Source organism: Lacerta agilis, chromosome 13, assembly GCF_009819535.1.
Source record: "Lacerta agilis isolate rLacAgi1 chromosome 13, rLacAgi1.pri, whole genome shotgun sequence".
Classification (NCBI taxonomy): domain Eukaryota; kingdom Metazoa; phylum Chordata; class Lepidosauria; order Squamata; family Lacertidae; genus Lacerta; species Lacerta agilis.
The window spans coordinates 6,730,089-6,757,811 of record NC_046324.1 but is presented as its reverse complement, the minus strand read 5'-3'; the positions used below and the strand labels follow the sequence as shown (position 1 = coordinate 6,757,811).

The 27,723-nt window shown below is 48.5% G+C and overlaps 2 protein-coding genes across 3 annotated transcripts in view; one reads left to right on the top strand and one right to left on the bottom strand.

Annotated features, from left to right (window-relative positions):
• Positions 1-9,095, top strand: part of LOC117057206 (sodium/nucleoside cotransporter 1-like) — a 30,872-nt gene extending 21,777 nt beyond the window's left edge. Inside the window, exons 15-18 of the mRNA XM_033168074.1 lie at positions 144-225; positions 464-562; positions 1,326-1,440; positions 8,804-9,095. Of these exons, the coding sequence (XP_033023965.1) occupies positions 144-225; positions 464-562; positions 1,326-1,440; positions 8,804-8,933 (426 nt within the window). The 3' untranslated portion in view covers positions 8,934-9,095. The remainder of the gene's footprint in view (positions 1-143; positions 226-463; positions 563-1,325; positions 1,441-8,803) is intronic.
• Positions 9,096-10,214: 1,119 nt separating this feature from the next.
• The window catches only part of ALPK3 (alpha kinase 3), a 100,656-nt gene continuing 83,147 nt past the window's right edge, over positions 10,215-27,723 (bottom strand). For both annotated transcript variants that reach the window (XM_033168071.1, XM_033168072.1), the window contains 9 exons: positions 24,566-26,369; positions 22,043-22,190; positions 19,462-19,589; positions 18,151-18,186; positions 17,229-17,503; positions 16,136-16,224; positions 15,337-15,554; positions 13,922-13,970; positions 10,215-12,318 (listed from right to left, as the gene is read on the bottom strand). In XM_033168071.1, coding sequence (XP_033023962.1) covers positions 11,976-12,318; positions 13,922-13,970; positions 15,337-15,554; positions 16,136-16,224; positions 17,229-17,503; positions 18,151-18,186; positions 19,462-19,589; positions 22,043-22,190; positions 24,566-26,369 — 3,090 coding nt within the window. In that variant the 3' untranslated portion in view covers positions 10,215-11,975. The remainder of the gene's footprint in view (positions 12,319-13,921; positions 13,971-15,336; positions 15,555-16,135; positions 16,225-17,228; positions 17,504-18,150; positions 18,187-19,461; positions 19,590-22,042; positions 22,191-24,565; positions 26,370-27,723) is intronic.

Here is a 27,723-nt window from a genome sequence, read left to right as displayed (position 1 = left end):
GGGATGCTGATGCTGCTTCCCACAGAGCATCCCCACAACAGGGCAAAGAAAGGGGCTGGTATTCACTATGGCAGGAGTGATTGGCATGGGGCCACTTGTGCTGTTACAGCAGAACTGATCACACTGTCTCTCTTGTTCCCCAGGAGAGAGCTGAAATCATAACAACCTTTGCTCTTTGTGGATTTGCCAATCTGAGCTCCATTGGGATCATGTTGGGAGGCTTGAGTAAGTTGGCCGTCCGGTGAGGAACATGTAGGCTCTGAGATCAGGAAAAACTGTCCAGCCCATAGCTACGTCCCCAACTGCTGTGGCTTCCTGGAACTGCCTGCCCCAGCTAACGCACTGGAGACACTTGGGGGGCTTTGACCTGGTGTGAACAAATCAGGGAGGAAACCCCATATATAGTCACTTGATCCAGTTCATCCTGCTCAGCCAGCTTTTTTGTGTCTGTGTGTGTGTTAAGCGTCCATGGCACCGCAACGCAAGGGTGAATTTTCCAGCATCGTTCCCCGGGCCTTGTTCACAGGAGCCTGTGTGTCCCTGATCAACGCGTGCCTTGCAGGTAACATAAGGGTGTTTGGTGGCAGAAAGGGGCCCAAGGGTTCAAGGAAAGGGAGCCTGTGGCTCTCTGGGTGTTATTGAATTCCCAGCTAGCTCAACCAATGGTTAGGGATGATGGGAATTGTTCCAGCATCTGGGAGGCCACAGATCCCCATGCCTGGATTAGAGGAAAGGGCCAGTTTGCCCATGTCACATTCAATAAGGATCCTGGGAGAACAAAAAGAGGGGGAAAGGAGAAACTAACTGTTGGAAATGGGAACATGTAGGAAGCTGCCTTAATCTGAGTCAGACCATTGGTCCATCTAGCTCAATACTGTCTACTCTGACTGGCAGTGGCTCTCCAGGGTTTCAAGCAGGGGACATTCCCAGCCCCACTAGGAGATGCTGGGGTTTAAACCTGAGATTGATTTCCATACACAAAGCGAATAGATGCTGTGCCACTAAGCTACATCCATTCTGGAGATTAATTGAGAAGGGAGAGGTCAAACTATATGCAAGGGCTAGGATTTATGATAGCCATACATGGAGAAAAGTGGTGCACCCAGTCAACCCCAAATAACCTTGCTTGTCCCATCAATATGCTATGCAAACAACAATGCCATACAAAATGCTGGTGGACGAAGTCACTCCTTTAGTGACAGTATGGCTCCCAAACACAAGTACCAGCCCAAAGACATGCAGATCTCCTGGGCACGTGCCACCAATCGTATAGAACTCTCACCCACTTCCCAGCCTTCTCTCATGGACTCTGCAACCCACAACAGGTATCCTTTATGTGCCCAGAGGAGGGGTGACTGACTGCCTAGACTTCTTCAGCAAAGCCAACCTAAACTCTACCAGCTACCCAGTCTATATTTGCTGCCAAGACTTGTTCACCTGGTGAGTGTATTCCTCTTACCCATTCCCCTTGCAGTGCTGATGTTTGCAAAAGCTACATGGCCACCTCCAGCCGGCAGGAGAAGTGCGAGCAGTAAGTTACAGGGAAGCTAGGAGATGATCAGATGCCCATGCAAGTGTGTGCAATATCGGCTGGTTGTGCCAGCACCAGCCGAAGGCATAGCCAGGCACCTGCCAAGGGCCCACAGTCTAGCCGGGGTTCTGCTATTTCTCTTCAGCACTGCAGGCCCCTTGTCTACCCACTTCTGACTCGGATCCAAGGGAAAGTAATGATGCAAACAGGGAGCAGGAGCAGGAGCTGCTGCCAGCTTGCTCACTAGCTCTCAGCCTAAAACAAGCAAGCAGGCAGTAGCAATGGCGAGGAAGAGAGCAGCTGCATCTGGTGACAAGGGTGGTCGTAGGGGAGCAGCATCACTGAGAGAGGGAGCCCACTGAAGGTATCTTGCCCAAGAGCTTCCCTGAAACATGTAACTGGCACTGCCTGGCTCTGAGCATTTCTGTGCCGGAGGCAAATACGGGGCGATGCTCTCATTCTGCGCTGTCATCTCATTTGCCACCTGGCCAGTCTTAAACCATCCTCTCGGAATGTGCTACTATTGGGACAATTATTCTTTTTTTAAAAAAAATCAGCAGAGCTATTAAAATGCACATATATTTAAATGAATATTAGATGTGCTCGCGTCTTTTTTGCTTCTACTTTTGGGGCATGCCAATTAAGGTAGCTGCCTATTCCTTTGGTTGGGAGTTGGGAGTTGGAAATCCAAAAGCACAGGATATGTCCCTGGAAAAGGCAGAGAGGTAAACTTCTAGAAGCCCAATTCAATGACATACCATTGTTTGCCTTGGTCTCCTAGTTATCTCTTCGATGTGTTTAAAGGAACTTAAGAGAGCAGGTTTCCTGGAAGGAATCTGCTTCCAGACAAAGAGCTTTTAGCTGTCAAATATTTGGTACACACCTCTCTGGTTCAATGAAAGTTTTTGGCAGGCCTAGCTTCTGCCGAATCTCTCTCTTTACAACTTAAGAGCCCTGCTGTGTCAGACCAAAGGTCTATCTAGCCCAACATTCAATAAGGCGGCAAACTACTAGATGACTCTAGGAAGCCCACTGGCAGGATGCAAGGAAAAGAGCACCCCCCTCATGTTTCCAGCAACTGGTATCCAGAGGCACCCTGCCTCCGATATGGGAGGTAGTATACATTCATCATGACTAGTTGCCCTCAAAAGCTTTAACCTCCATGAACCCATCCTTCCCTTTTGAACACCGTTCAAGTTGGCAACCATCTCTACACCTTAAAGCTTAAAACGCGGTGGCGGCAGCTGAGTTCTGGAACGCAGCAGCCCCGGAGCTGCCCGATCTTCTGGAATTTACAGACAAAATCTCAGCTCGGTGATGAAGCTGGTGGAACTATGTTCAAACTCTACACAGAGCTAGTCATGTAGTGAGAGTGACTCTCAGCAGAAAGTGAAGCTTTTGTCCTTATCTCTTAGAGAAGCTGGGCAGAGGGGTTTGCAATGTTCTAAAGTGGAAGATGATTCTGCATCAACACCATTTCTGGGAGCCCCATGGCTTCTTGCCACCCATCCACCCCACAACGAAGTGGAAACTGTAGTGAGTTATTTTTTTTCTTCTCCAAAGAGCAATCTGAAGGGGGAAAGCATCGACTCTTATGCCATTGCCTGCCTTGTGCACTGCTTGCTATTTTGAAGATTGAACCAATTCTTCTATTAGGGAAAAGAGAGTCTATGGTACCTTCCTGTCCATGGACAACTCCCTGTGAGAATGGCTGCTCAGGGAAGGCGATTTGATGCTGGACTGGTGCCTGCACACGAGAGACTGAAAGCCCTTAAAAACATGCAGCGAGGCAACATGCCGAAGAAAAGCACCCACTATTAGATGTACGGGAGACAGCATGAAAGACTAGTGCCTGGTACCAGAGCAGCGCTTCCGGGAATGCGACAGGCTCAGTCCCTTCAATGCTATGTGTCAAAGCCAAAGGAAGCCCATTAGAGACGGTTCTAAAGATGACCTGGAGGGGCGAGACACAGACACCAGACAGCGCTGGTGACACTGCGGCTGTCCTCAATCCACAAAAACAGACTGAGGTTCAAACCGTTGGGTCACAGGCAGAGAAGCATCGCAGCAGCTGCAATGCAACAAGTGGGGCTATCTGCAGTGCGATCCTTCAAACTGAATCCCATACGCATCGCACAAAGATTATGTACAATGACAACACAATGCAGCCAATGGGGAAATGCAACTGTTGTGGAAAGCCAGAAAGACCTGTTGTGTAGAGTTCTGCAACGGAGGCCACGTGCATGATCCAAGGCCTTGCATCAGAATTTTCTTTCCTCCGGGGGAAAAAAAGAATGCTTCTTCCATGTGCAATGGAGATTTTACAAACATACTAGGATATTGTCATTAGTGAAGCATGCCTGGATGGTGAGATGCAACCTGAGGTAGACTCAGCAGCAGGAGTAGTTTACATGCCATGAAGAAGACTCCTGGTGCATTATATAATCCAGCAAGAGAGCAACTTGAAATGCTCCACAGCAGTGATATCTCAGCATCAGCAGAAGCCACTGCTTCCTGTGTATACACCACCTTAGTGGTAAAGAAGTGATCAGGCAAGCTGCACTGACCAACAAAGGCCTAAACTTGAACACTGGAGAAATCCAGTACCTACGGTAGATAAAACACTGCCAGAATTTCCTATCAAGAACTGCTGTGGCTTGAACTGGAAACCTTCCCGTCTGTGTAGTGCTGGCCCATGTGCCAAGCCACAGAACTGCAGGTAGGAGCATTTGCCTAGCAATTAAGCATCTGTAGGCCCTGGACTGACTCTTCTCACCCATACTGGCCACTGGACCCTCCTGGTCAGGAAGGGCTATAAACAGCTTTCTGCTTTGGTTAGACCTTTGCCTGAGCAACAAGACCTATCAAGCTCTGATATGTTTTTCACCTTTGGTCCTGACTTTTGGCTTTGCTCTTCAGACCTGCCTTCTGGCTTTGCCCTTTGGCCTCCTGGATTGCTCCTTCCTGCTGGCTCTGGCCTCAGCTCCGACATCTAGATAGCACTTTGGTTGTGTTTTCTGCTTGATTCAACTCTGCCTCTCCAGATTGCTTCTTGGTTCCAGCCTCATAGCTCAACTGCTAGCTCCTGGTTCCCTGTCCCTGGTTCCTCTGACTTTCAAAAGCTAGAATCTTCTATGCTCTGCGATGCAAATAATAGATTTTGGCACAGGTTACTAAATAAGGATGCTTGCAATCTCTGCAACTCCATTTAGTCACTTTGGGTGGCTTCATATGCCAGTGGGGATCTGTCCTACATTACAGAGGTCTTTCAGGGCAGACCTAGAAGGGTGGAGTGAAAATACAAGAAGAGGATATCCCCATAGTAGATGATGGCTGCGCAGGATCATGGCAGGGAATCAAAAGCCTTTCCACAGGGATGCAGAGACAAAGACATTAAACGGAATGCAGGGAAAAAATGCAGGTGAGAAAGATAAAGTTAACATAGGATGGACAGGTATGGAGGCTGAAAAAGACCCTCACACAGTTGAGGCAACCTGAGCCATGCCAGCTCCAGCAGACATGAAAGAAGTGCAATACGTTACTGGAATGTTTTGTCGCCCAAGTTCTGTCTTCATTTGGCCACAGTTGTGAGGCCAATGTGACAACTTACCAGAAGGAAGTTCAGTAGGAATGGAGAGGTCTACAATACCACACATTCATTTCAGAGAAAGAAACGATTGCTAATGCCCCAGCCTTGCAGGACTGTCAGACAGAACAACAAGCAGACACTCCAATGTAATGCATCTGAGAAAGGCCTCAGTTTAGACCTTTCACTGGGCCACCTAATGGGGGACTGGACAGGGTAATACCCAGACACAGAATTCCTTGCAATGATTTTGTTTTTGTTTTTTTTGAGTTTAGCAATTCCAGCAACAACCTATGGTCATGCAGTCAATGCTATCGCTTTAGACAATAACAACAAAGCCACCTCCTGAGTGCTCCAAGAGATTACCGTGCAAGACTAGGGTGCCCACACTGATGACAGGTAGTTAGCAGACATCCTTAGCAAAGCATATACAGCCAATGGCAAAAAGATCTACAGAAAGGGGCAAAGACATTGAAGTGATCAATACATTGCACTATCTCCCAATATCAGCAACCAATATCCATGAAATTGAGGAGGCTAATGAAAAATACATCTAGGTGCACTATCAAGGAAGCAATAGTAAAAGGATGGACCGAAGACAAGAATCAGCTACCATCAGGAGCAGAACAATATTTCCTAATCAAAGATGAGCTCACTGTGGAAGAAGGAATCTTTCATTTCAAGGGCAGAGAACAGTTGTTCCAGCCTTCTTGCACGGCAAAGTCGGGAACAAACAATTGGGCAGAGTGTGTTTACTGGCCAGGAATGAACACACATCAGGAATTAATTCTTGATAGCAGGATGTGACTCCTGTTGATCATGCATAAATCAACAACAGAGATTCTTCCACTGCATGTGCTACCCATAAAATCCTCCCATAGCACTGCATGTGCTACCCATAAAATTCAATTTCTGGGAGATTGAAGGCAATTCAGATGCTAGAAATAAGACAGTCATGAGGAAACCGAAGGCTCATTTTGCAAGATTTGGTGTTCCCAACGCAAGTGTGTTCAGATAATGGGACTCAGCTTGCATCTGAGAACTTCAATTCATTTGCAAAGAAATGGGAGTTCTCCAGCATACTCAAAATGTAATGGCAACACAAACTGCTATGTAAATAGCTAAAGCAAATTTCTGGACAAGGCAATGTTATGACTTAATCTTCCTGGCACAGACCCAAATGGTGTTGCCAATGACAGGAGACCTTCTGCAGCTAACAGGAGGAGGGTAATGCAGAAAAGAAATGGCCAGAAAACAATCAGATGAAGCAAGCATCTCTGCACACTAGAGCAACCAAGGAGTCTCTCTCTCTCTTGACTCCAGGCACTCCTAACCACTTGGCATGAATCAGAGGAAGTGCCCAAAAGCATCATGAGAGAGGAAGCAGCATGCAGGTCCCAATTTCACTGAATCTCTTTCTTTACAAATTGCACAATCTCAATGAACATGTGGACCAACCTGAGCGAAGCCTGCCTCCTGCACTTGTGGATTAGGTGTCCTGTACCTTTTTCAAAAATTAATAATAATAATAATAATAATAATAATAATAATAATAATAATAATTTTATTTATACCCCGCCCTTCCCAGCCAGAGAACCGGGCTCAGGGCGGCTAACATCAATTAAAATCAATTAAACCAGATTCCCACCATCATTTGAAGATGTGGTGGTGGGAGAACTAGGACCCTCCATCCTTTCGATAAGCTGGGGGTGGGGGAATAGATTTTGGTGTCCTCTGGTCAGAGGATGGTGTCTCACATGGCCAAGTTGACTACATTGTCCATTCAAACCAGTACTGGCTACACTGACTGACAGCAGCTCTCAGGAGTCTCAGGCAGAGCAAGGTCATCTCACATATCCTGCTGCCTGGACCTGTTAGCTGAAGATGCCAGGGATTGAACCTGAGGTCTTCTGCATGCAGCACATGTGTTTTGCCACTGTGCTATAGGCCCTCCGGATTCTGTGTTTTGCCACTGTGCTATAGGCTCTCCTAATTCAACTGCATTGCCACCACTGGGAACTGCAAGTGTCATGGAGGCAGGGGAGCAAGTCTGCTTGCCTGCATCCGCCCAGCCAAAGGTCAAGGCAGCACACTTTTTAAAAAATACAATTTTAAATGCGGGAGGGCCCATGAATGCATGCTGGTGAAGCCTTTCTTCATGGCCACCTGTGCATACATTTGCAACGATGAGCTAAGCTCCTCAGCGATCTGTGTATTATATTCCGTTTTGACGCCATATGCTGCTTGTGGCGTAACTGTGGCCATTTCAGTGTCTCTGAAGGTCTTTCTTGTGAAGATGAGCATGACCAGCAGGTGGCACCCATTTTCCTTTGAAAAACATTTATTGCTGGCTGGTTTGGAAGATTGAGCAAACCTGTAATAGTCAAACAACATGAGGACCACAAGTTCCCCTCTTCTAATCCAAGAGTCTTTCTCAGCCCTACCTGCAGATGCCAGAAACTGAACCTGGAATATTTTTCATACAAAGCATGTGCTCTATCACTCAACTTAATTGTTGCCACCTGCCCTGAGAATTCAGGATGGAGAGTGGGTAAATTAATAATAATAATAATAATAATAATAATAATAATAATAATAATAATATCGGGTCCTCCATTAAAAGAGGGCACGTGTTGCGGTGCGACCGGCAACCCGACCCAGTGTTGTGGGGGTAATTGGAAATCAAGGCCACAACCCCTGATAAGTCGGTCCCAGGTTGCTGGGGTGAAATCTGGCCAATGGGGCGTTGTAAAATGCAGCAACGCGGGACCTATTTAATCCCATGCAAGGCTGCTGAGCTTCCTCTTTGGGGCCTAACGCATCGGAACACCCACCCACCACTCCCTATATTTAGGGCTTGAGTTGACCTTGCTATGCCATCGTGTATCGTCTGTCGTTGGGACAGGGGCACGGTAGGAATTTTCCCCACTTGGCTGATTGGCTGGTGCCATTTGGGTTTCACCTGCCGCGTAGCAACTAGTCACAACTTGTAAGTTGCGGATGGGCTCTGGTTCAGGTGATAGACGTGGCACGTGATGTGGCCACGCCTATCCCCGAAAGGGATCCGGCCAGTGGCAGAGTCCCAGGGACATCAGAACGGCTGATTGGTGAACCTTCCATCAGCTGTCCCTGGTGTTCATCCTTGTCTGTCCTACAGACATGGCTCTGGGACAGGGCTGCCTGCAAGGGTGCAGGGAGATAATCAAACCAGAACCTATGCAACCACTCACTTGGTTGTAATCAATAAAGTTGTGGCCTAAATTTCTGCCAAAAACCAAACCAAATATCTGAGTCATGTGTGAATTTATTTTGGGGAAGGTTAAAGGTCTAAACCTGCAAAGCTATTGTTATTGTTGTTTGTTGTTATTGTTATTGTTATGTGTGCAGGAAAACCATTAGGTGTGCCTCTTTGATTGGGTACGAATCGATGGGCCAAGGTTGCAAAGCAACTTAGGGAAGTTTTTAAACTGTGATATTTTAAATGTATTTTAATGTTTGGTGGAAGCCGCCCACAGTGGCTGGGGAGACCCAGCCAGATAAATTATTATTATTATGCTCTCACCAGGTCCCTTTTATCAAAATAAATGCTCTTTGATTAGTGCAGGCAGATTAGGAGGATATTTTGGTGCCAGGAGACAGCAATTCTGATGCTGTTACTTTCTCATATATTTTTCTTTCTTTCATAGCACCTCAACTGCAACAAATGGTTCCCTTTCTTTCTCTGGCATTTGGGAAAGCTTGGATGTTGGGACTTCGGAGATGTATCTGCAACAGTGCTGTGCTCACTATAATGCCACAGCCTGTCCCAAGCCATAACGGCTCTGGAGCACAGCGCAAAAGAGGGTCTTGTTTGGACAACAAAGATGCAATAAAGTAGTTTTTTATAGGAAGTGTACTGGCCTGATTGTGTGTGTCAAATTGCAATGCAGATCTTGGCTAGCAAGGGCAAAAATATCAGCGTCAAATGTAAGAGCAACAGGGGAACACGTCGGCTCTTCTCTAAAGATTCACTGAAAAATCCCAGTGTATTTTCAGGTCACATAGCAAACAGTCAAATCCAATGGACGCAAGAGGCTATTTTCTGGCATGTCCAGTGCAAGAACTGCTGCCTGCTTTTCTGTTTTGTGATGTAAAAAAAGCTGGACAGGCAGGAAGAGTTGGCTGGCGAGACATTCACAAGATTTCCCAGCAATTTTGGACAGACTGTTCAGCCAAGAAGTACCGGTAGTTGTTGCTCTTCAGACAAACAGAAAGAGGATGCCATTATTTTCATGGCTTTTTGTGCTTTGGTCTCTACAAACTAACTTGAGTCTCCCCTTTCATTAGTGACTTATAGTGTCATCCAAAGCATCTCTTCTCAGAAGCAGGTTCCCTTGAATTCAAAAGAGCTTGCTCTCAGGTTAAATGGGTAGAGGAATTGCGGCAATCCTATGAGCACTCACTCAGCAGTAAGCACCACCAAATTCAGTGGGACTAACTTCTGAGTAAACAGGCACCAGCCGCCAGTTAGACCCTTAAAAATAAACTAGCAGGCCCCCCATGTTTTTCTAGGGAAGATTGATGCTCTCAGGTTTAGTTTCCATAGTTTTACAAAAAGCTTGGAAAAGGACGCACATGTGCATACCCAGAAATTCAACAGACAGCTCTCAGTTGCTTTCATGAGTAAAGTACTTTCCTGCTCTCTTTATATTTAATCAGCAATTATTGGGCCACAAACCTAGAACTTCCCATCCAGTCCATCTCTCCAGAGAATCAACTTTAAGCTGTGTCAAGGCAAGAAGTCTTACAGGGCAGTTCCTGCAAAAGAGGCCGCCTTGTAGCCAGGATTTGGCCCGTCGCTGCCAAGATCCCAGCTTCAGCGGGCACTTTGATGAGCTGCAAAACAAAATTCTGTACTCTTGCTGCATGACCCAACAGGCTGCAGTCTTCTCCACAGCTTTAACTAACGCTGTTCTTTTGCTTCTACAGCCAACAAGCACCATTGACACTTACTTATTGCGCAAAATCCTTAGCAAAATTCTGGAAATGCACCATGCGCCGACCTGCAAAGGAAACCCTCCTTGCCAGAACCACCACCAACTCTGGCCCTGCTTTCGCATCACCCTGGGGAATCTCCCTTGCCCCTAAAGTAGGTCTCAGCCTAGGCTTATTCCTAGGAAGGGAAAGGAAAGGTATCATTTAGTAGCAGGAATAAAGAGATGGGTCCTGGCACCTGCCTGACCTGCATCAGACGTCAATGGATCGCAGTCTATGGTGAGAGCTTAGTCTGTGGCATCTATGTTGTGAATGTCTTCCTAAATGCTTTCGGTTTACTGCTCCAAGGTGTCCTCTCTGAATTGCCCCTCCACCAACATCTCACTTGTTGGGTTTGGAAGAAGCTCAGAAAGAAAGAAAAAACAGTTGCACAGTACGAGGGGAAAAGGAGAAGCAGAAGTGCCATCGAATATTTCAACAGAAAGCAGGTTCCTTGTTAAGAAAGAGCTATTTCTATCTGACTAGGCCAGAGGTAGAAACTAGGGACCTCCTGATGTTACTGGACTCCAACTCTCATCAACCCCAGGCAGCAGGGGAGTTGTAGCCCAACATCTCAAGGGGCACAAGTTCCCTGCACCTAGATTAGAAGGTCACCCTTCTTCCATATTAGAACGTAAGAACATGGTCAGTGATCAGGGATGGTGGCAGATGAAACCCAACTACGTTGTCAGGAGTAGCCAGACAGCAGAATGCAGCACAATGACAAAGGGGGGATGTTGCTATTTGAGGACAGTAGCAGCTTACAGACATCTGAAATGGCATCATCCATGGGGCCCAGCACTGTCATTGGCAGCAGTTTCAAGAGGATCAGATCTGCTGAACCTGGAGACCACGGGGAAAGAACCTGGGACCTTCTGCATGCAACACACATGGTGCTCAATGAGCTCCACGTGGCACTAGTGGAAAGAAAGCAGCAAGAAGAGTCAAATCTGGGGGCTGAGAGTCTGCGGTCTTCCAGGTGTTGTCAGACTCCAGTTCCCATCAGCCCCAACTGGCATAGCCAGTGGTCAGGAATGAAGGGAGTTTGGTGCCTCAGCCCTGATCTAAACCTCAGTGGAGCTTAAGAAACCCCCCTTCTCTCTTCTAAAGACATGAAACCACTTGACATTTTTATTGCCCTAAGTGCAGGCCCAGGAAGACAGAACCATACCCTCCTCGGACACAGCCCCGTCAAGAAAGCTGCTTCTTCCACCCACGGAGAAAGAAAAGAATCCACCCTCTCTTTCCCGCCATATGGGAGACCAATAGGGTAGGCGGGCTGACTAGACTGCGTGTCAAAGGGCTCGCTGCGGTGATGGGCCCAGACAATCATGGGGAAAGCAGCAAGCGACAGGTCTTCTGTGGGGACGTGCTGGGTGTTGGGAGTCAAATCGGCAGGGCCCTCCCTGGAGCCAAGAGAACGCAGGGCCCAGCCGTCATTCCTGCCAGGGCTCCACGCACCGAGGAGTTTAGCCCCTGCTTCCGGCCGCATCCTTACGGGAACCAAAGGAGCAGCGCATGTCCACAGGACATTAGCACACACAGCTGAGATGCCGCAAATGCACACAAGGGGTGCGTGGGGCTCCAAGTCCCACACAGCGCTTGTGGCATTGAGCATCCACACAGTCCGTCCTTTTCCCGATCCCTTCCCAAGCCCCCACCCACCAAGGGCGGTGTGCGAGCAGGGCCCTTTCTCCGAGGCGCATCGGCGTGGCTCCCTCCCTCACACACCATAAGCCGCACACACTGGAGGGGAGGAGCCACGCAGGAGGGTACGGCAGGGGCAGCAGCAGCCCTTCCCCCAGGCACACACAGTGCACTTCTGCAGAGCGTCCCCGAGCCTCTTCACTGCAGCCAGCTGGCCTTGCCACTGTCCCCTCCTTTGGGCCTTGCTACCGACTGCAACTCTCCCGCGTTTTCAGGGCATTTCCGGGCGCTCTTGGGGCTCACAGAACCTTTCCTGGAGGCCTGGGGGCTAGACAGGCCTTTCTTCTGCAGCTGGGGGCTGGACTGGGCTGATGGGGTCTTCCTGCCCATTATGGGGCTCCGAGAGCCCTTGCCTTTAGGTGGAGGCTGGGGGATTTCAATGCTCTTCAGGCCCAGGAGATGGCAGAAGTGGTTACACTGGTGAGACACCTCAAAGTGGTCGATCAGGCTGGGGGAGCAGCTCTCCTTGAGGCCTTGGTACCTGGCAATAAAGAGAGGATTACACACCAGGGCAAAGTCCCTCCCAGTCCCTCCCCACCCAGCTCATACCGGTTGAGAGAGTGCCGTGGGCACCAGCCGCAAAATGGCTGCCATGGGTTACATGGCATAACACAAAATGCCTCACAAGAAACTGAGCAGCAAGAGCAAAGACTCTCGTGTACTGTGTGGATTGTTGAGGGGGTATTTATTGAGACCTTTAGCAGGTGCCATAAGAGGTTCTAAGTATCAGGGAACTTGCCTCCAGATTAAGGAAACAATTCTTAATTCAGAAATTCATATATAATATGAACCAAATATGCACACTAAATGACAATGCCCAATAATGGTCCACGTATTTGGCAGTAATACTCTTGATGCTTACTGTTTGCAAAACATTGTAAACAGAAGTATTTTAGTTAAAGTATACTATTTAGATGTGGAATTGTTCTTTTAGAGGTTGAAAGTTGCTTTTAAAAAATATATATGCATTTTCAGTTCTGCTGATGCCGTAAGAATATGTATTTCTATACTACAGATTTTCACATTGTTTTGTAGTATATGGATATAGATCTCTGTTTTAATACTGAAGAGACCTGTATGGGTTGAAACATGTCGAGTATTATATTGTCAGATGTATTATTGTCGTGTACTACCCAGGGACAGTTACAATGATAAAGGGCAATAACAAACGTTATACTCAGAGTAGACCCACTGGAATGAATGGACTTAAGTCACCTAAGTTCAGTTAGTTTGCTCTAAGTATGACTAACATTGAATATCACCTTTACCGACTTAAAAGATGAGAATTGTTTCCTTAAATTGTATGTAGGGACTGCAGTGCTTCTGTTAAGGATATTCCCTTTTGAATCTCTGTGCACCTAAACTGCATAAATCAGTTCTCCCCACTGAGCCCCCCAAGCCTGGATCATATAGCAGGCCACCAGGAAGCTGGATTGTCCCTCTCCTTTGCTGAGCAATTGTGACCAAAAGCTTTATCTGGTCACAATTCTAGGTCCACTGCATTCTAGGTCCCAACCACACCCAAATCTTCTGCAGCGGTGGTGGGCCAGCTGTGGCTTTCCATATGTTGTTGGACCAGAGCTCTCATTGTCCCTAGCCATTGGCCATGCCGACTGGGGCTGATGAGAGTTGGGGAGTCCAGCAACCCCCCGAGTTGCCGCAGCTTCCCCCACCCCTGGTCTACAGCAGTCTGCAGACTCCTAAGATGGAGATGGAAGCCATAGCTGTTCAGGGTAGTGCCATGGGACACTCTGGGAGCCCCAAAGCAGGCACGAGCCTGTCAATTTGGCCAGGGGTGGGAAGCAGCCATAGGTGCCAATGACAGCTTCATTTTCATTAGGGCTGTGGCACAAGGGAAAGAGCGAATCCCCCTTTTCCCTGCACACCCCCATTCCAATCTCGATGGCCTGCAAGCACTCATGCCCAGCTTGCAGAATTTCCCGAGGCATCTGGCTGGAAGCAAGATGAGGGACTAGATGGGCCTTTGGCAACAGGGCTCAGGTGCCCTGGTTGGCCCTCTGCCCTGCGGCATCAGGGTTGAGACAGATGCCCCCAACATGCTGCGTTGCTAGGTGGTCACTTACCCCTTTGTTTTGGTAGCAATCCTGACATTGGTGACCTTCCAGTCAACACCTGTAAGAGACACCCAACCTTTAGGTCATGGAGGAGATCAGCAAAGAGGTAAGCAGCCCCTACCTTTTGTGGAGCTAATGGGACATGGCAAGTCTGGACTCTGTGCTCCTAGCCCAGGCTTCCTCAACCTCGGCCCTCCAAATGTTTTTGGCCTACAACTCCCATGATGCCTAGCTAGCAAGCCCAGTGGTCAGGGATGATGGGGATTGTAGTCTCAAAACATCTGGAGGGCTGAGGTTGAGGAAGCCTATCCTAGCCCAACCCAAATCAATTCTGCTGCAGAGCTGACAGGGGACCTAGAAGATGGAAACCCTAACCCTAACCCAACCCTAACCCTAAACTCAACCCTAAGCCTACTCATGGTTCAATTGGCACACAGAACAACAATGTTGAGCAGGGAATGGGACTGACTGCATCTGCTGGTGCTTCCTGTGCCCCTGTCAGGGACCGGGCAGAGGAGGAATGGTGGAGGCTGCCTCCCCATCCTGACTCTTCCAGGGAGGAGGAAGACTGTACTGTATAGACTGACAACAGGGGTTTGAGGGAGGTAGCAACTCAGAGGCAGATGAGGGGGAAAGTAGGGAAATAATGGGAGAGGAGGAGCAGCAGGCAGAGCCAGAGCAGCAACTGGCTGACACTGTGTCTTTAGAAAGCATTCCAGACCCTCCCCTCCATCTCCCAGAACCTGGCAGGAGAGCAAATAGCTCAAAGACAGAGGGCACGTAGCAGCACCCGTAGAAGTGATGAATGAGGAAGTGGGAGAGACAGGGGTGGAGATTCACTCAGGACAATGCCATTATCCAAGAGACTGGGTTCTATAGCCTCTCTCTGTAAAGAGTGAAATAAAAAAGGGCGGAAAGAAACTTTTCCTTGTCTTTATACTTTCCTGGGCAACCAGCCGGGAGCTGCTGACAGCATCCTGACAGCCCCTTTCAGATTGGCTGCCGTCAGGGTTCCTGATCACAAGCAGAGTTCCTATGCACGAGCTGCTGCATGCACATAGAGCCTCTTATCACCTTGGACACAATGTGCAGAAATTGGGGGTGGCAAGACCATCCAGCACCACCCCAGTCCCGCTCATCAAGAATCCTTACAAAAAGGATTGAAGACTGAACTGCTAATACTGTAATGCCCTGATGCAAATCTGTGGCGCAACTAACGTTTGGAAGGTTGCGTACATCTGTAGGGCACGGCAGGGTGTGACACTGCAGAGCTGAAGATGGTGTAGAAGTGGGCAACCCAATGAACGCCCCCATGCCCCAGATAGACTCCTTAAAATATGGCACCCAGAACTGGACTTCAGCCCCCACCCCCACTGCCCCGAAGCCATTCTCAGGGAGTGAGGGAACAGGGACGTGAGCCTCACCTTCCAAGTCTGTCACCAGGATGTTGCCATTTGTCCACTGGTACAGCCAGTGCTGGAAGGCACAACACTTTTGCCCAACCTCGGAGAGGCTGGCTGGAGCCAGGCTGCCATCTCGCCTTCGCCCACAGTAGCACTTGAACTGGCCGGGCAGGTCCTCCTCCATGGTGGCATAGGGAATATTGTTCGCCGGGCGGTAGATCAGGTAAAGAGGGATGATTCTGTCAAAAGCAGATTCCCACTTTGGTTAGTGCGGCTGCTGTCATTCTGCTAAGAGAGATGCTTCGCACAGGGTCATTTCCCCCAAAGCAGGTGGGATGACGGAGCTGGCATCGGGGGGGGGGGGAACTCTGCCAGGACACCCACTAATTCCCAGCAAAGGACCCACTTTGACCTCCAGAGCTGTCGCCACCTAGACACCTGACACGTGAGCAGGGACAAGAGCAAGGAGCCACAGTCTCTACTGGCATTACCCTCTGGTCCTTGGCAGCACTGCCAACTGGGTGCAGAAGGAGAGGAGGCAGACATCATTCCTGACCGTGCTGTCTGGGGCTGATAGGAGTTGTGGTCCACTAACTGCTGGGGGGGCCCACAGGTCCTTGCTGCTGCTCCAGAGAGAGACTGGCCCCTTTCTGCCTACCTGCCCATTGTTCCTATCAGAGTATCAGGAATGCAGGGTTGGGTTGAAAAACTCCAGGATAGCTTAATTGGCATAGCATGTGGCTCTTAATCTCAGGGTCATGGGTTCTATGAACGCTTTTCAGTGGGACGTTGCCGGCTGGGCTGCAGAGATACAACTTACTCAGGCACCGGACCAAAGGCAGGGATGGCTTTGGCCTCGGCAGCAAAGATCTTGCAGTATTCCCGACTCGAATTCTGGATCTTGCATTCCTACGGAAAGCAAACAAACAATCCTCCATGAGACTTTCGGACTTTGCAGGCAGAATGGAGGGGTCATACACTCGTGGACACAAAAAGGGTAGGCCAGACTGGCAGGCAGAGAAGATGCTTAAGCAAAGCAACCAAGGACAGGCAGTGGTCTAAGCACTTGCACAGCCTCTCCTGATTCAGATGGGATGGAGAGACAGATCTGGGTGGCATCTGCATACTGATGACAATCATCTCTGGTTAACACCCCGTAGAAGCTGCATGTAGGTATTAAGCAACAATGTGTCAGGGACAGTATAGGGATTCAGGGATCCTGAATCTTCCCAGGAGCAGGAGGACAGTACAGATTTGGAACAGTGGTTTGCAGAAGGGCATAGTTCAGAAGGCAGAAGCTGGGAAATACTGGATGGGGAACAGCTAGCAGAAGAAACACTGGAAGGGAGAGAGTTAACAGATTCATAGTCTCTAGATAGCCTTCCTCCACCGCCCTCCTCAAAGTCAAGAAGGGCTCAGAAAGTGGCAGAACAGAAAGCACAGAGGGGACAAGCTCAGATTACGAGACGTAGATTAATAGGGACAGAAGGGGGTGTGATCCTTAATTGGGAGCACCGCCATTACTAGGAGATGTGTTCTTCGTTCTCTTGCTGTGATTATTAAAGTTTCTAACTGGTAAGAAGACTCCTTTTCCTTTATTCTGCTTCATCTATGGCCACAGGGGAGGAAGGCGATTCCCTGAAGCCTGACACAATGGGAACAGAATGAAACCTTCGGTGAACCCAGAAGCCATGAAGCTATGCAGATGCACCCAAAATGCTTTTTACCTGGGAACAACCTTGCAGGAAAGAGTGGAGTGACTGCAAAGCACCCCCAACACCCAGAGCCATTCCAGGAGGATACCTTAGCCAGGATCAAACCTGGGACCTTCTGCATGCTAAGCAAGGGCTCCAACTCTGAGCCAGCCAAGGCCATTTGGCAAGTGGCAGAGCGCCAAGTCTCCCTCTACCCACCTGGATGGTGATGTCATAGTTCCTCTCCACCAGCGTGTTCTCACTGCGCCCGCCAAAAGCGATGAGGTTGCGGACCTTGATGATGCCTGTGTGCCCAGACTCAAACACCGGCTCGAGGCCGTAGATGGCACGGGCGCGGCATGCCTTGCGCAGGAAACCTTGGCCCACCTCCAGGTCCTCCATCATGATCCGGCCAAAGAGCTTGTCCCCCCAGAAGCCGGAGTCAGCCAGGCCTTTGGCAAACACCATGGGCGTCATCTCAATCTCCTCGCCAACTGCAAGAGAGGGAGAAGGTGTGGGGCTCAAAGAGTGGGGGAAGGAGAAGATGCCCAACCTGACAGCACTCAGTTCTCATGGTGGAGACAACGATGGGGGGAAAGGTCCACTGAATGATCATGGAAGGGACTCTCTCCTTGGCACACCAACCAGTGTGCTTGTTCCTTGATGCTCAGATGCAGGTGTTGGGTGATAATAGGAACCCAAGGGAGAACAAGGCAAGGGGCAAGGAGAGATGTTGGGCAAAAGGCCCAAGGGACCCAAAGCCAGCCAGGTGAGTGGATGAGCAGGATGTCTTCCAACAACATCATGGAACAACATGGAGAGAAGAGGGTGGGAAAGACAGAGAGCCCAGCAAGGTATGTCTGGGTATTGTGGCTGTGAGGATGGAGGTCTTGCTAGGACCAGGCAGGATGACTGAAGATGTGTCACTTGGAGAAATAAGGAAGCTAAGAGGCTCACCTCAAAACAGCACCCTCTCTCTGCCTTTCGCCCCAAAGAGGAGACCATCTCACTGATCTCTCCTACCCTTTTAATGCTAAACTTTGCACGCGATAGCGACTACACAGCTGGAGCATGTGGGACGGGGGTCCTGTTACCTGGAGGGCCACAAGACTCTCCATGCCATCTGTGGGGCACAATTTACCTTCTATTTCTTCCTTGGAGATAAATCCTGATAGCACTGGGAAGAAAGAGAGAGAGAGAAACACACATTTATCACAACAAAAGCAGCCCTGTTTAGGGGAGCTTTTAATGTTTAATAGATTATTGTATTGAACCAGGGCTCAAGGTGGCTCACAAAAATTAAAACAAACATGGATAAAACGTAGAAAGCTAAAAATAATAATGATAAATTAACATGTGCTATTAACGTAAGATGGGGAATACGCAGGAGAAATTATTTTTGAGGAGATATGGAAGGTGTCTGTAGAATTTGTACTGTCAAAACGGAAAGGGGTCAAACCATCGCAAGAGGTGTTGAAATTTTGGGAGGTTGGATAGTTACAATGGAATGGTCTCAGGGTGGGGTGCACATTTTTATTCTAATTTATTTGTTATCATTACTTTGTCAAAATAAAAAACAAAATTGTAAAAAAGAAACAAGTATAAATGGCAGCTCTAAAAGAAAAGCAACTATTAAACTATTAAACAGTAAAGAAAACAGGGAGCTAAAAAAAGAAGATAACAGATAATGCTTTAATTACTTTTTATCCATTAAGGTTTGCATGTTTTTAGCTTTCTGTGTTTTATCCAGGAATAGAATAGAATCAAAACAATGTAACAGAATCAATACCATTCTAATTATAGAATTCTATAATTAAAATGATACAAAAACAAATCTAGAAGATCTAGCAAATCAGTCTAGTAGAAACAACTCAGTACTGCTAAAAGCCCTTTCCTTAAAAGCAGCCGGCTCCCAAAAGCCTGCCAGAACAAAACAGTCACAACCTGCTTGGTGGAAGGACAAGGAGGGAGCCTGTCCAGTCTCCCTAGCAAGGGAGTTCCAAAGTTTGGGAGCAGCCACCGAGAAGGCCCAATCCTGTGTCTCCACCAGGCATTGACTAAGAGCAAGGCGTCCCCTGAAGATCTCAGAGCTTGGGCCGGTTCATATGAGAAAATGCGGCTGTGCACACAGCCTAAGCTGTTAAGGCTTTATATGTCCTACTGAGCATTTTTTGCACATGCATGCACTTAACATGCACCTCATGCTGTGCATTGCACTGTGTGATTGCGCAGCAAGCTCCCCACGAGAAGCCTTTGTGCTTCCAAACAGGTGCATCAGCAAAAAGCTGCCCAGCAGACCAACGCCGTGATGTACAACGGGATGAAGCCAAGCGCCTGCGGAGCTCAAGCACACTGTCCACAGCCCCGGGTGTTCTCCTCCGCTGTGCACGTCTTGCAAGGTGAGCACCGCCTCCGAGGAGCAGCCGGGCCTGGCAGCAAGGGACAGACTCACCTTCAGCGCTCAGCAGGAAGTCTGTGGAGTCGGTGCCGTACTCATTCTGGATGGTGCACTGGTAGACCCCGCGGTCCTTCAGGGAGACCTGCACGATGGCCAGGGCCGCTTGCCCTTCATCTCCAGAGCTGGAAGAGAGCCCACCGAGAGATGAGAGCAGGGCATGCTGCAAGGAAAATGGGTGCATGTGGCCTTCAAGTGGTCACGAGACAGAAAGAAGGAAGAGTGGCCTGCTGCAGATCTGGGCAAGATCATTGTCAGGCTTCGGGGAATCGGCTTCCTTGGCGCTCCCCCCCCCCCCCCGGTAGCAGTAGATAAAAAGATCAAAGAAAGGCACGTCTTACCAGTTAAAAACTTTAATAATCACAGCGAAAGAACGAAGAAGAAGAAGAAGAAGAAGAAGAAGAAGAAGAAGAAGAAGAAGAAGAAGAAGAAGAAGAAGAGGAGGAGGAGGAGTTTGGATTTGATATCCCGCTTTATCACTACCCGAAGGAGTCTCAAAGCGGCTAACATTCTCCTTTCCCTTCCTCCCCCACAACAAACACTCTGTGAGGTGAGTAGGGCTGAGAGACTTCAAAGAAGTGTGACTAGCCCAAGGTCACCCAGCAGCTGCATGTGGAGGAGCGGAGATGTGAACCCGGTTCACCAGATTACGAGTCTACCACTCTTAACCACTACAACACATTGGCTCTCAAAGAACGCATCTCCTAGAAATGGTGGTGCTCCAAATTAAGGATCACACCCCCTTCTGTCCCTATTAATCTACGTCACTCCTACGTTTTGTCATCTGAGCTTGTACCTTCTGTGCTTTCTGTTCTGACACTTTCTTAGCTCTTCTTGACCTTGGGCTGAGCAGAGGAACGCTGTTCCCCATCCAATATTTCCCAGCTTCTGCCTTCTAAACTATGCCCCTCTGCAAACCACTGTTCCAAATCTATTCTGTCCCCCTGCTCCTGGGAAGATTCAGGAGCAGGAGCAGGGGGGGGGGAGCTCCCACCATTCCTCCTCAGTACAGCCCTCCTCAGCACTGTCCCTGACAATCATTGATCCGGCAGGACCCACATGCTCAACTAGGATGCTGTCACCCGCTACAGCAGCTCCTTTTCCTCCTGTCCACAGAGGGCAGGCAGCTGCTGTGGCTTGCACCACTGCTGGCGAGCGTGACTAGCCGCTGCTGCCACCCGGAAGGGCGAGTGTCGGTGGCAGGACCTAGCTGCCGATCCCACTTGCTTACATAGGGGGAGCAAGGAGGCAAGCAGGTGACCAGCAGCAAGGCGAAACGGCAGGTGGCTGTGCCTGCTTCTGGCGCATCAGGAGGAGGATATAAAATTTACAGCATGTTACTGTCTAAGAGAAAATATGGAAATTATATGGAAATGATATATCGATGGTACCTAACACCGAGTAAACTGGCTAAATGTATAAATCCAAATCAAATAAATGTTGGAAATGTAAAGAGAAAGAAGGTTAGTTTATCATATGTGGTGGTCTTGTAGTAAAGTTAAAGCTTACTGGGAAATGATATCTAATGAATTGAAAAAGATGTTTAGAAAAAATGTTTGTAAAAAAAACCCGGAAGCCTTCCTTTTGGGGATTATAGGCACAGAACTACCCAAACTGTATAGAAACTTATTCATGTCTGCTACTACAGCGGCAATTGCCCAAAATTGAAAAGAAGAAGTCCCAGCGAAAGAGGAATGGATACAAAAACCTATGGAATATGCAGAAATGGCGAAACTTACTGGAAAAATATGAAACAAAGATAATAAACTTTTTTAATATAAAGAATGGAAATAGTTTATGGAACATTTACAAACCAACTGTAAACAGATAATAATATTGGCAGGATTATTGTAACAACCTGCAGTTTTATAAAAGTAGATATTTAAAGTAGATGAATAAATGAGCAAATTAAGTTTATTTGGATATGCAGAAAATATTAAAAATAAATTTAAGAAACCGCAGAAACAGGGGGAAGGAAGTCAAGTTTTGAAATGTTAAAATGATTGTAAATTTATTGAAATGTATAAAACTCAGCTTCTCATTTCCCCCCAAATTTTAAGTTCAATTCTCAGCATTTTTTTTAAAGCCCTCAAAAATTCACCAGCATTGTGCTGCAAATTTCTCAAAAAGACTGATGAATTGGGGGGGGGGGTGGCTCCCTTCTATGAATGGTTTGAAGACTTTTACAATCTTGCAACATATGAACAACTTGCATATAAACACAGACTTGCCATGGACAAAGTCAATGTTATTTGCAATCCACAAATACTGTAATAGGTTAAGATCTGGTGAAGTACAATAACAACTTTGTAAAGTACAGTATACAATTGCACCTTGGAAGCCAAACGCCTTGGGAGTTGAACGTTTTGGCTCCCAAATCCATAAGTTATTGTTCCGGTTTGCGAACGTCCGACACGGCTTCCACAGCTTCCGATCGGCTGCAGGAGCTTCCTGCAAATCTTGAAAGACAGCTGTGTTGTGGCACGTGTGGCGTTTCAGAAAAGTGTGGATTTGGTAGGCTCGCCTTTCAACGAGAACTGAATTGAATTTCTCCGCCACCTGAATCAGCACCCCTCACCTCCTTTTGGCATCCGTCACAGGAACCTCATCCTTATACCAGGTCAGCTTTGAGTCACCCAAAATGTTGAAGAACTGGCACCAGAGCTTCAGATTTCCAGAGGCGTCTGAGAACTGCTCAGCTCGGATTTTGCGAATCACCTGGGGAGCTGCAAAGAGACAGTGACTGATTTATCAGGAGGAAGAAGAAGAAGAAGAAGAAGAAGAAGAAGAAGAAGAAGAAATGATGATGATGATAATGATAATAATAATAATTTATTACTTATACCCTGCCCATCTGGCTCGGTTTCCCCAGCCACTCTGGGCTGCTTCCAACAGGAGATTAAAAATACATTTCCAGTTGACTGGAAAATGTGCGTCCTGGTAGACAAATAAATGAGCAAATTATGTTAATTTGGATATGCAGAAAATTTTAAAGAGAAATTTAAGGAATTGCAGAAAGAGGGGGAAGGAAGTCGATTTTTGAAATGTTAAAATGAATGTAAAATTATGGAAACGCATAAAACTGAAAATCAAGAATGAATGAATGAAAATGTGCGTCCTGCGATTGGAGATCGGCCTGCCCCTGCAATGGGTTCCCACATCAGTCCAAAACTGGGAGGGGGGGTTGTTTTTTGCTGTTCTGCACCAGGCAGCAAAAAACAAAACAAAAAAAAAAACAGCGTAAATTTGGAAGGGAAGCTGCTTTCCAGGTCCTATATTGTTTTGGAAAGTGCAAACGGCGCAGGGCCACGTTTCTCCTTCCCTCACTCTTTCTACCAACAGAGCCTCTGCCAGGAACCACTTCCTTCACCTTAGGGGGCTCCAATGCCCACCCTCTCCTGGCTATGACTGCGGAAGCCTGTGGAGGGGAGAAAGCATTGTTCTTCTAACTGAAAGCATTGTGGTAATGCATGTTGGGGGGCCCTTGGGCAAGAAAGACCTCTTCCAACCCTCAGTGAGTCTCTCTCCTCCCTGCCATTCTCACCAGCTCCAGCTGCCGTCCGCCATCTTTGCCACCCCCTGCTTCCGCCGCTCGCAAGCCAGCCAAGGAACAAGCAGGCAGGGGCAGCAACTGCTCTTCCTTCTCCTCACCACCAGCTCCCTCGTGTGAGCCAGAGGAACGGGTGGGCGAAGAAGCAGGCTGCCGTGGCGAAGAGGAGAAGCAGGACCAGAGAGAGCTCTTCCCAGGGGTCCCCCTGCTGGGGGGCGGGCAGGTACAGGCCTCCAGTGGTTGCCCAACCATGCTGATCCTTGGTGCCAGCCCTGCCTCCTGGCCCCTGCCTGAAGGTGGGAGCCTGAGGAAGTGCGGACAGTGTGGTGTCCACTAAGCCATGATGCTCACCGAGTGAACAGTGGCCATCAGTCTAAAGTGCCTCACAAGGCTAGGACTCAGGCAAGAAGGTGGTTCCTGCAGGAAAGGCAGGCAGTGGGGGGAGAAGGTTCTCTCAGGGTGGGAGACTGGGAGAGACTGGGAGAAGAAGTAGTCTCCCAGGTGGGCGCTGGAAGGGTCTACTTTTCTGCGTGTGGGTAAATATGACATATATTATATCAATGTGATAAAGGACCCCTATAGTTATCGTTCAGCCCGGACACTGAGGTCCGGCTCCGAGGGCCTTCTGGTGGTTCCCTCACTGCAAGAAGTGAGGTTACAGGGAACCAGGCAGAGGGCCTTCTCGGTAGTGGCCCCCGCCCTGTGGAACGCCCTCCCGCCAGATGTCAAGGAAATAAACAACTACCTGACTTTCCGAAGACATCTGAAAGTAGCCCTGTTTAGGAAAGTTTTTAATGTTTGATGTTTTATCGTGGTTTTAATATTCTGTCAGGAGCCGCCCAGAGTGGCTGGGGAAACCGAGCCAGATGGGTGGGGTATAAATATATTATTATTATTATTATTATTATTAACAATTTCCCTTCTTTCTCTCTTTTTCTTTCCCCCCTTCTTCTCCTTTCTTGGTTTCTTATTATTTTTGTTATTGAGATCAGTTTGATTTCCATTTTATGTCAAAAACTTTCAATAAAAGTACTTATTAAAAATAATAATAAACTACCTCACAGGGCTGTTGTGAGGATAAACTGGGGGGGGGGGTCATTTGCACCTCCTTGAGCTCCTTGGAGGAAAAGTGGGGAATAAACCTCGAAACGAATTACAGTGGTGCCCCGCTAGACGAATGCCTTGCTAGACGAAAAACTCGCTAGACGAACGGCATTCGTCTAGCGGAAGCCGCCCCGCAAGACGAAAAAGTCAATGGGGCTGCTTCGCAAGACGAAAATTTTTCGCCTTTTTTTTCGTTTAGTGGAGTGCGGCTGTCATTGCCGTTTCGCTAGACGAAAAACCGCTAGACGAAAAAATTCGTAGAACGAATTATTTTCGTCTAGCAGGGCACCACTGTAATTACTAGCTCAAGGGCGGGGGGGGGGATTTCATCTGGGAACGCTTCTTCCCCTAGATGCGACTTTCCCTCTCAACCTGCAAGAAGAAACTTTTCTCAGGGTGGGGCTAGATGCCCCCCCAGGAAGGCTGAAAAGCAACACCCCTCCTGACCTTTAAATGGGTCGTTTGCTTTCCGGGATTCGCCTGCTTGCACTTCGGCCGTGGTCTCTTCCACATTCTTGTTCTCCTCTGCTATTTCTTCATAGATCTTGGGCACTTCTAATGTTGCCATCTTTCTAGCCGTGGTAGGGGAGCGCTTCTCCACGGGAGGAGAAGCCGGGGCGGGGCTTTGTAAAAGTGCTGCGTTCTTGCGGCCCTGCTGTGGGGACACAGTGGGGCTGCCCCTTTTTGCCCGCGGCTGCCCATCTGGGGCCGCCCCTTCCATCTCGTCGGCCTGCTTGGCTTTGGTGAGGAATATTTTGCGACGTGCCCCGGATGCCAGTTCCTGAGGCGTGGCGCTCGGCAGTGCCGACGGTGCCTCGCCAGAAACCTCCGGAGTCGTATCTGGGGGCCCTGCCGGCTCGCTGGAGACGCTCCCCACCACAATCGAGGGCACGCAGGGCAATGGGGCGGCCTCCGGTTCAGCCACCAAGCTCTCTTTGCAAGCAAGCAGCTCCTGGTTGATCATCCCTGTGATCCTCCGGGAAGTCTTGGGAGTCAGCTGCAGACTCTCTGCGCTTTGGAAGAGCTGGTTGGTTTCTACCCGCTCAAAGATCTTCCTCGATGTCCTGGGGGTCAAGCCAGCTATGCCCATGTCCGGCAAGTGCTTGGGAATGGCAGTCGGCGGGGTCTTTTCCTCCGCAGCCTTGACGTCTTGCTTCTTGCTGCCCTTGCTTTTGTCGGCCTCCGTGGTCATCTTTAAGAGCAGAAGCAAGTAATTTTTCAGGGAGGACACTAGGTTTGTGTTCTGTGCCTTATCTGCGGTTGGATCCTCCTCCATCGCGGTCTCTGTTTGGCGCGAGTCCTGTATTGCAGGTGCCTCAGAGACTTTTCTCTCCCTTTCCTTAGTTCTGATGTCCATCTTCCTGCCCAGGCCAAACGACTCCTTCTCATTTCCCTCACGCCTCAGTGGAGTTGGGGGCTCTTCCTGGACGCGGGCCTCCGTGTTGCCGGCCTGCCGTTGCTCCGATTCTGAAGCTGCCAACTCCGATGGCTGCCAGGTTTCTATTTCCCTCTTCACATCCCTCAGCAAATGGGCCACAGACTGGTCCTTATCAGCTGAACCTTCTTCATCCGGAGAAAGTGGAGCGGCTTCTTGGAATGCCAGAGGCACTGGATGAGGTTCCTCTGAAATACTTTGATGGGGAACTGGGGCTTCTACAGAAACTTCTGGGCCAAATAATGGCCTTGCTGTCACTGTGGGAGGAGTTTTGCCCTCAAGCCCTAAATCCCCATTTAGCCTAGACCTCTTGTCTCCCTGGACCTCAAAGGCTTCTTCTTGCTTCTCTTTGCTCACCGTGTCAATCTGAGGGGCATATCGCTCCGAGATGACTGTAGTTCTAGGCTCAAGACTGGATTCCTCAACCAATGACCCGGGAGCAGCCAGATCCTTACTCTCTGGTTTGGCTTGGGTTCTGTCACTTCCAAAACGCGGGGAACGCATTTTCACATCTTCTCTCAAAACCCGCTGTTCCTTCCCAATGGGCTGTGTGGTGCCAAGGGAGAGAACTGGGGGATTCTGGGAAGTCACTGAGAAGCGCTGGCTGCCATCCTGGCTTAGCACGATCATGCTTGGTTCTTGGGACTCTTGGCTAGGATCATCTTGCTCCTCAGCATGTTTGGTCTCTGGGTCTCCTGGGGCACCTTCCTTTATTGCAAAGTGGCGGGCATCCTGGCTAGTTTCTTCTCCAAGACCCACATCTGGAGTTTGCAGGCTGAAGACAGTGGGCAATGCTGGCTTTAAGGTTTGTGGAGCCTAGGAATAAAGAGCACAGAGTTTTTTAGTAGCAATGGGCACACACACACACCATTTCAATTTAATACTAGCTTGGAATATTTGATTATTTTCAGAGAACACTTTGAAGGGAAAGCTTGTCTTTTCCTTGGGAGTTCTATCACGGCTTGTAAGGTTGACACTCTCTCTTTAGCTCTGCTTTATTTTTAAAAAAACCAAGCACTTCTGTTTTTCAACTGTGACTCAAAATTCCATCCAAACCCTTGACACTAATCACAGCTCAGGCAAAATTTGTGTTCCAAACCCAAAACAGCAAAAGGTCAAGGATTCCCTCTTTCTTCCAAAGTGTTTCACAGAGTTCTTCCCTACAGAGGAGAGAGCACTTGGAGGATGGACAGGATTTCGTGACGGCTTAGGCCTCTTCGAGAATTCAGCGCTAACTAGAACCACGAGCTGGGTAAAATGAAACTGGCTATGTTTCTTTTTCAACTAGTTTTGGTTTTGCTGAGAAACAATTAAATTGGCTGCACATTTCCAGTTCCCTTACTTAAAACCACTTAAAAACAAACAACCAGCACCACAGCAGCGGCCTATGCAGAAGGGATTTTATGCTCTGTAGCTCTGCCCAATCACCCTCAAATTATCAAAAAAAAAAAAATCCAAACCAGGAAATGATGAACTTTGAAGAAGTGTGCATGCATGCACACGAAAGGTCATACCAGGAACAAACTTAGTTGGTCTCTAAGGTGCTACTGGAAGGATGGAAAAGCAAAGGGGGAAAAGCAAAGATGAAAAGCCCCGTTTTTATGGGGTTCAACTCACATTTCTGCAGCTTCTAAAGGAAAGGGAGCATTTTCTACAGTTTCCAGACAGATAATCTAATCAGCCAGTCACATGTCGCTGGGGAAACAAACAACCTCCCTTTGCTGCACATTCAACAAAGGAGGGCAGGGCTGAAAGGGAGCCAGGACTCTTATCTCTCTCCCGATCTCTTGCTGATCAGCTGCTGAGCGGGGTCCTTTCAACACCCCCTTTTCTCTTTGTAAAATAAAAAGCATGATCCACTTTTGGCCCCTGGGCAATTCAGCTCCAGGGACCACCATTCGCTCCATAAGATGCACAGATATTTCCCCTTACTTTTTAGGAGGAAAAATAGTCTGCTTGTGTGAGCTTAAAGCAGGCATAGCCTGGGTGTTGCTAGACTACAATTCCCATCATCTTTGACCACTGACCACGCTTCTTGGTGCTGATGGGAGTTGGAGCCCAGCAACATCGAGACGCTGCCACATTGGCTACCTTGGCTTAGAGAGAAAACATTATTGTAGTCCAGGGGCCATATTAACACCTTCAAGCAGCTGCTAGGGTACCAGGATGC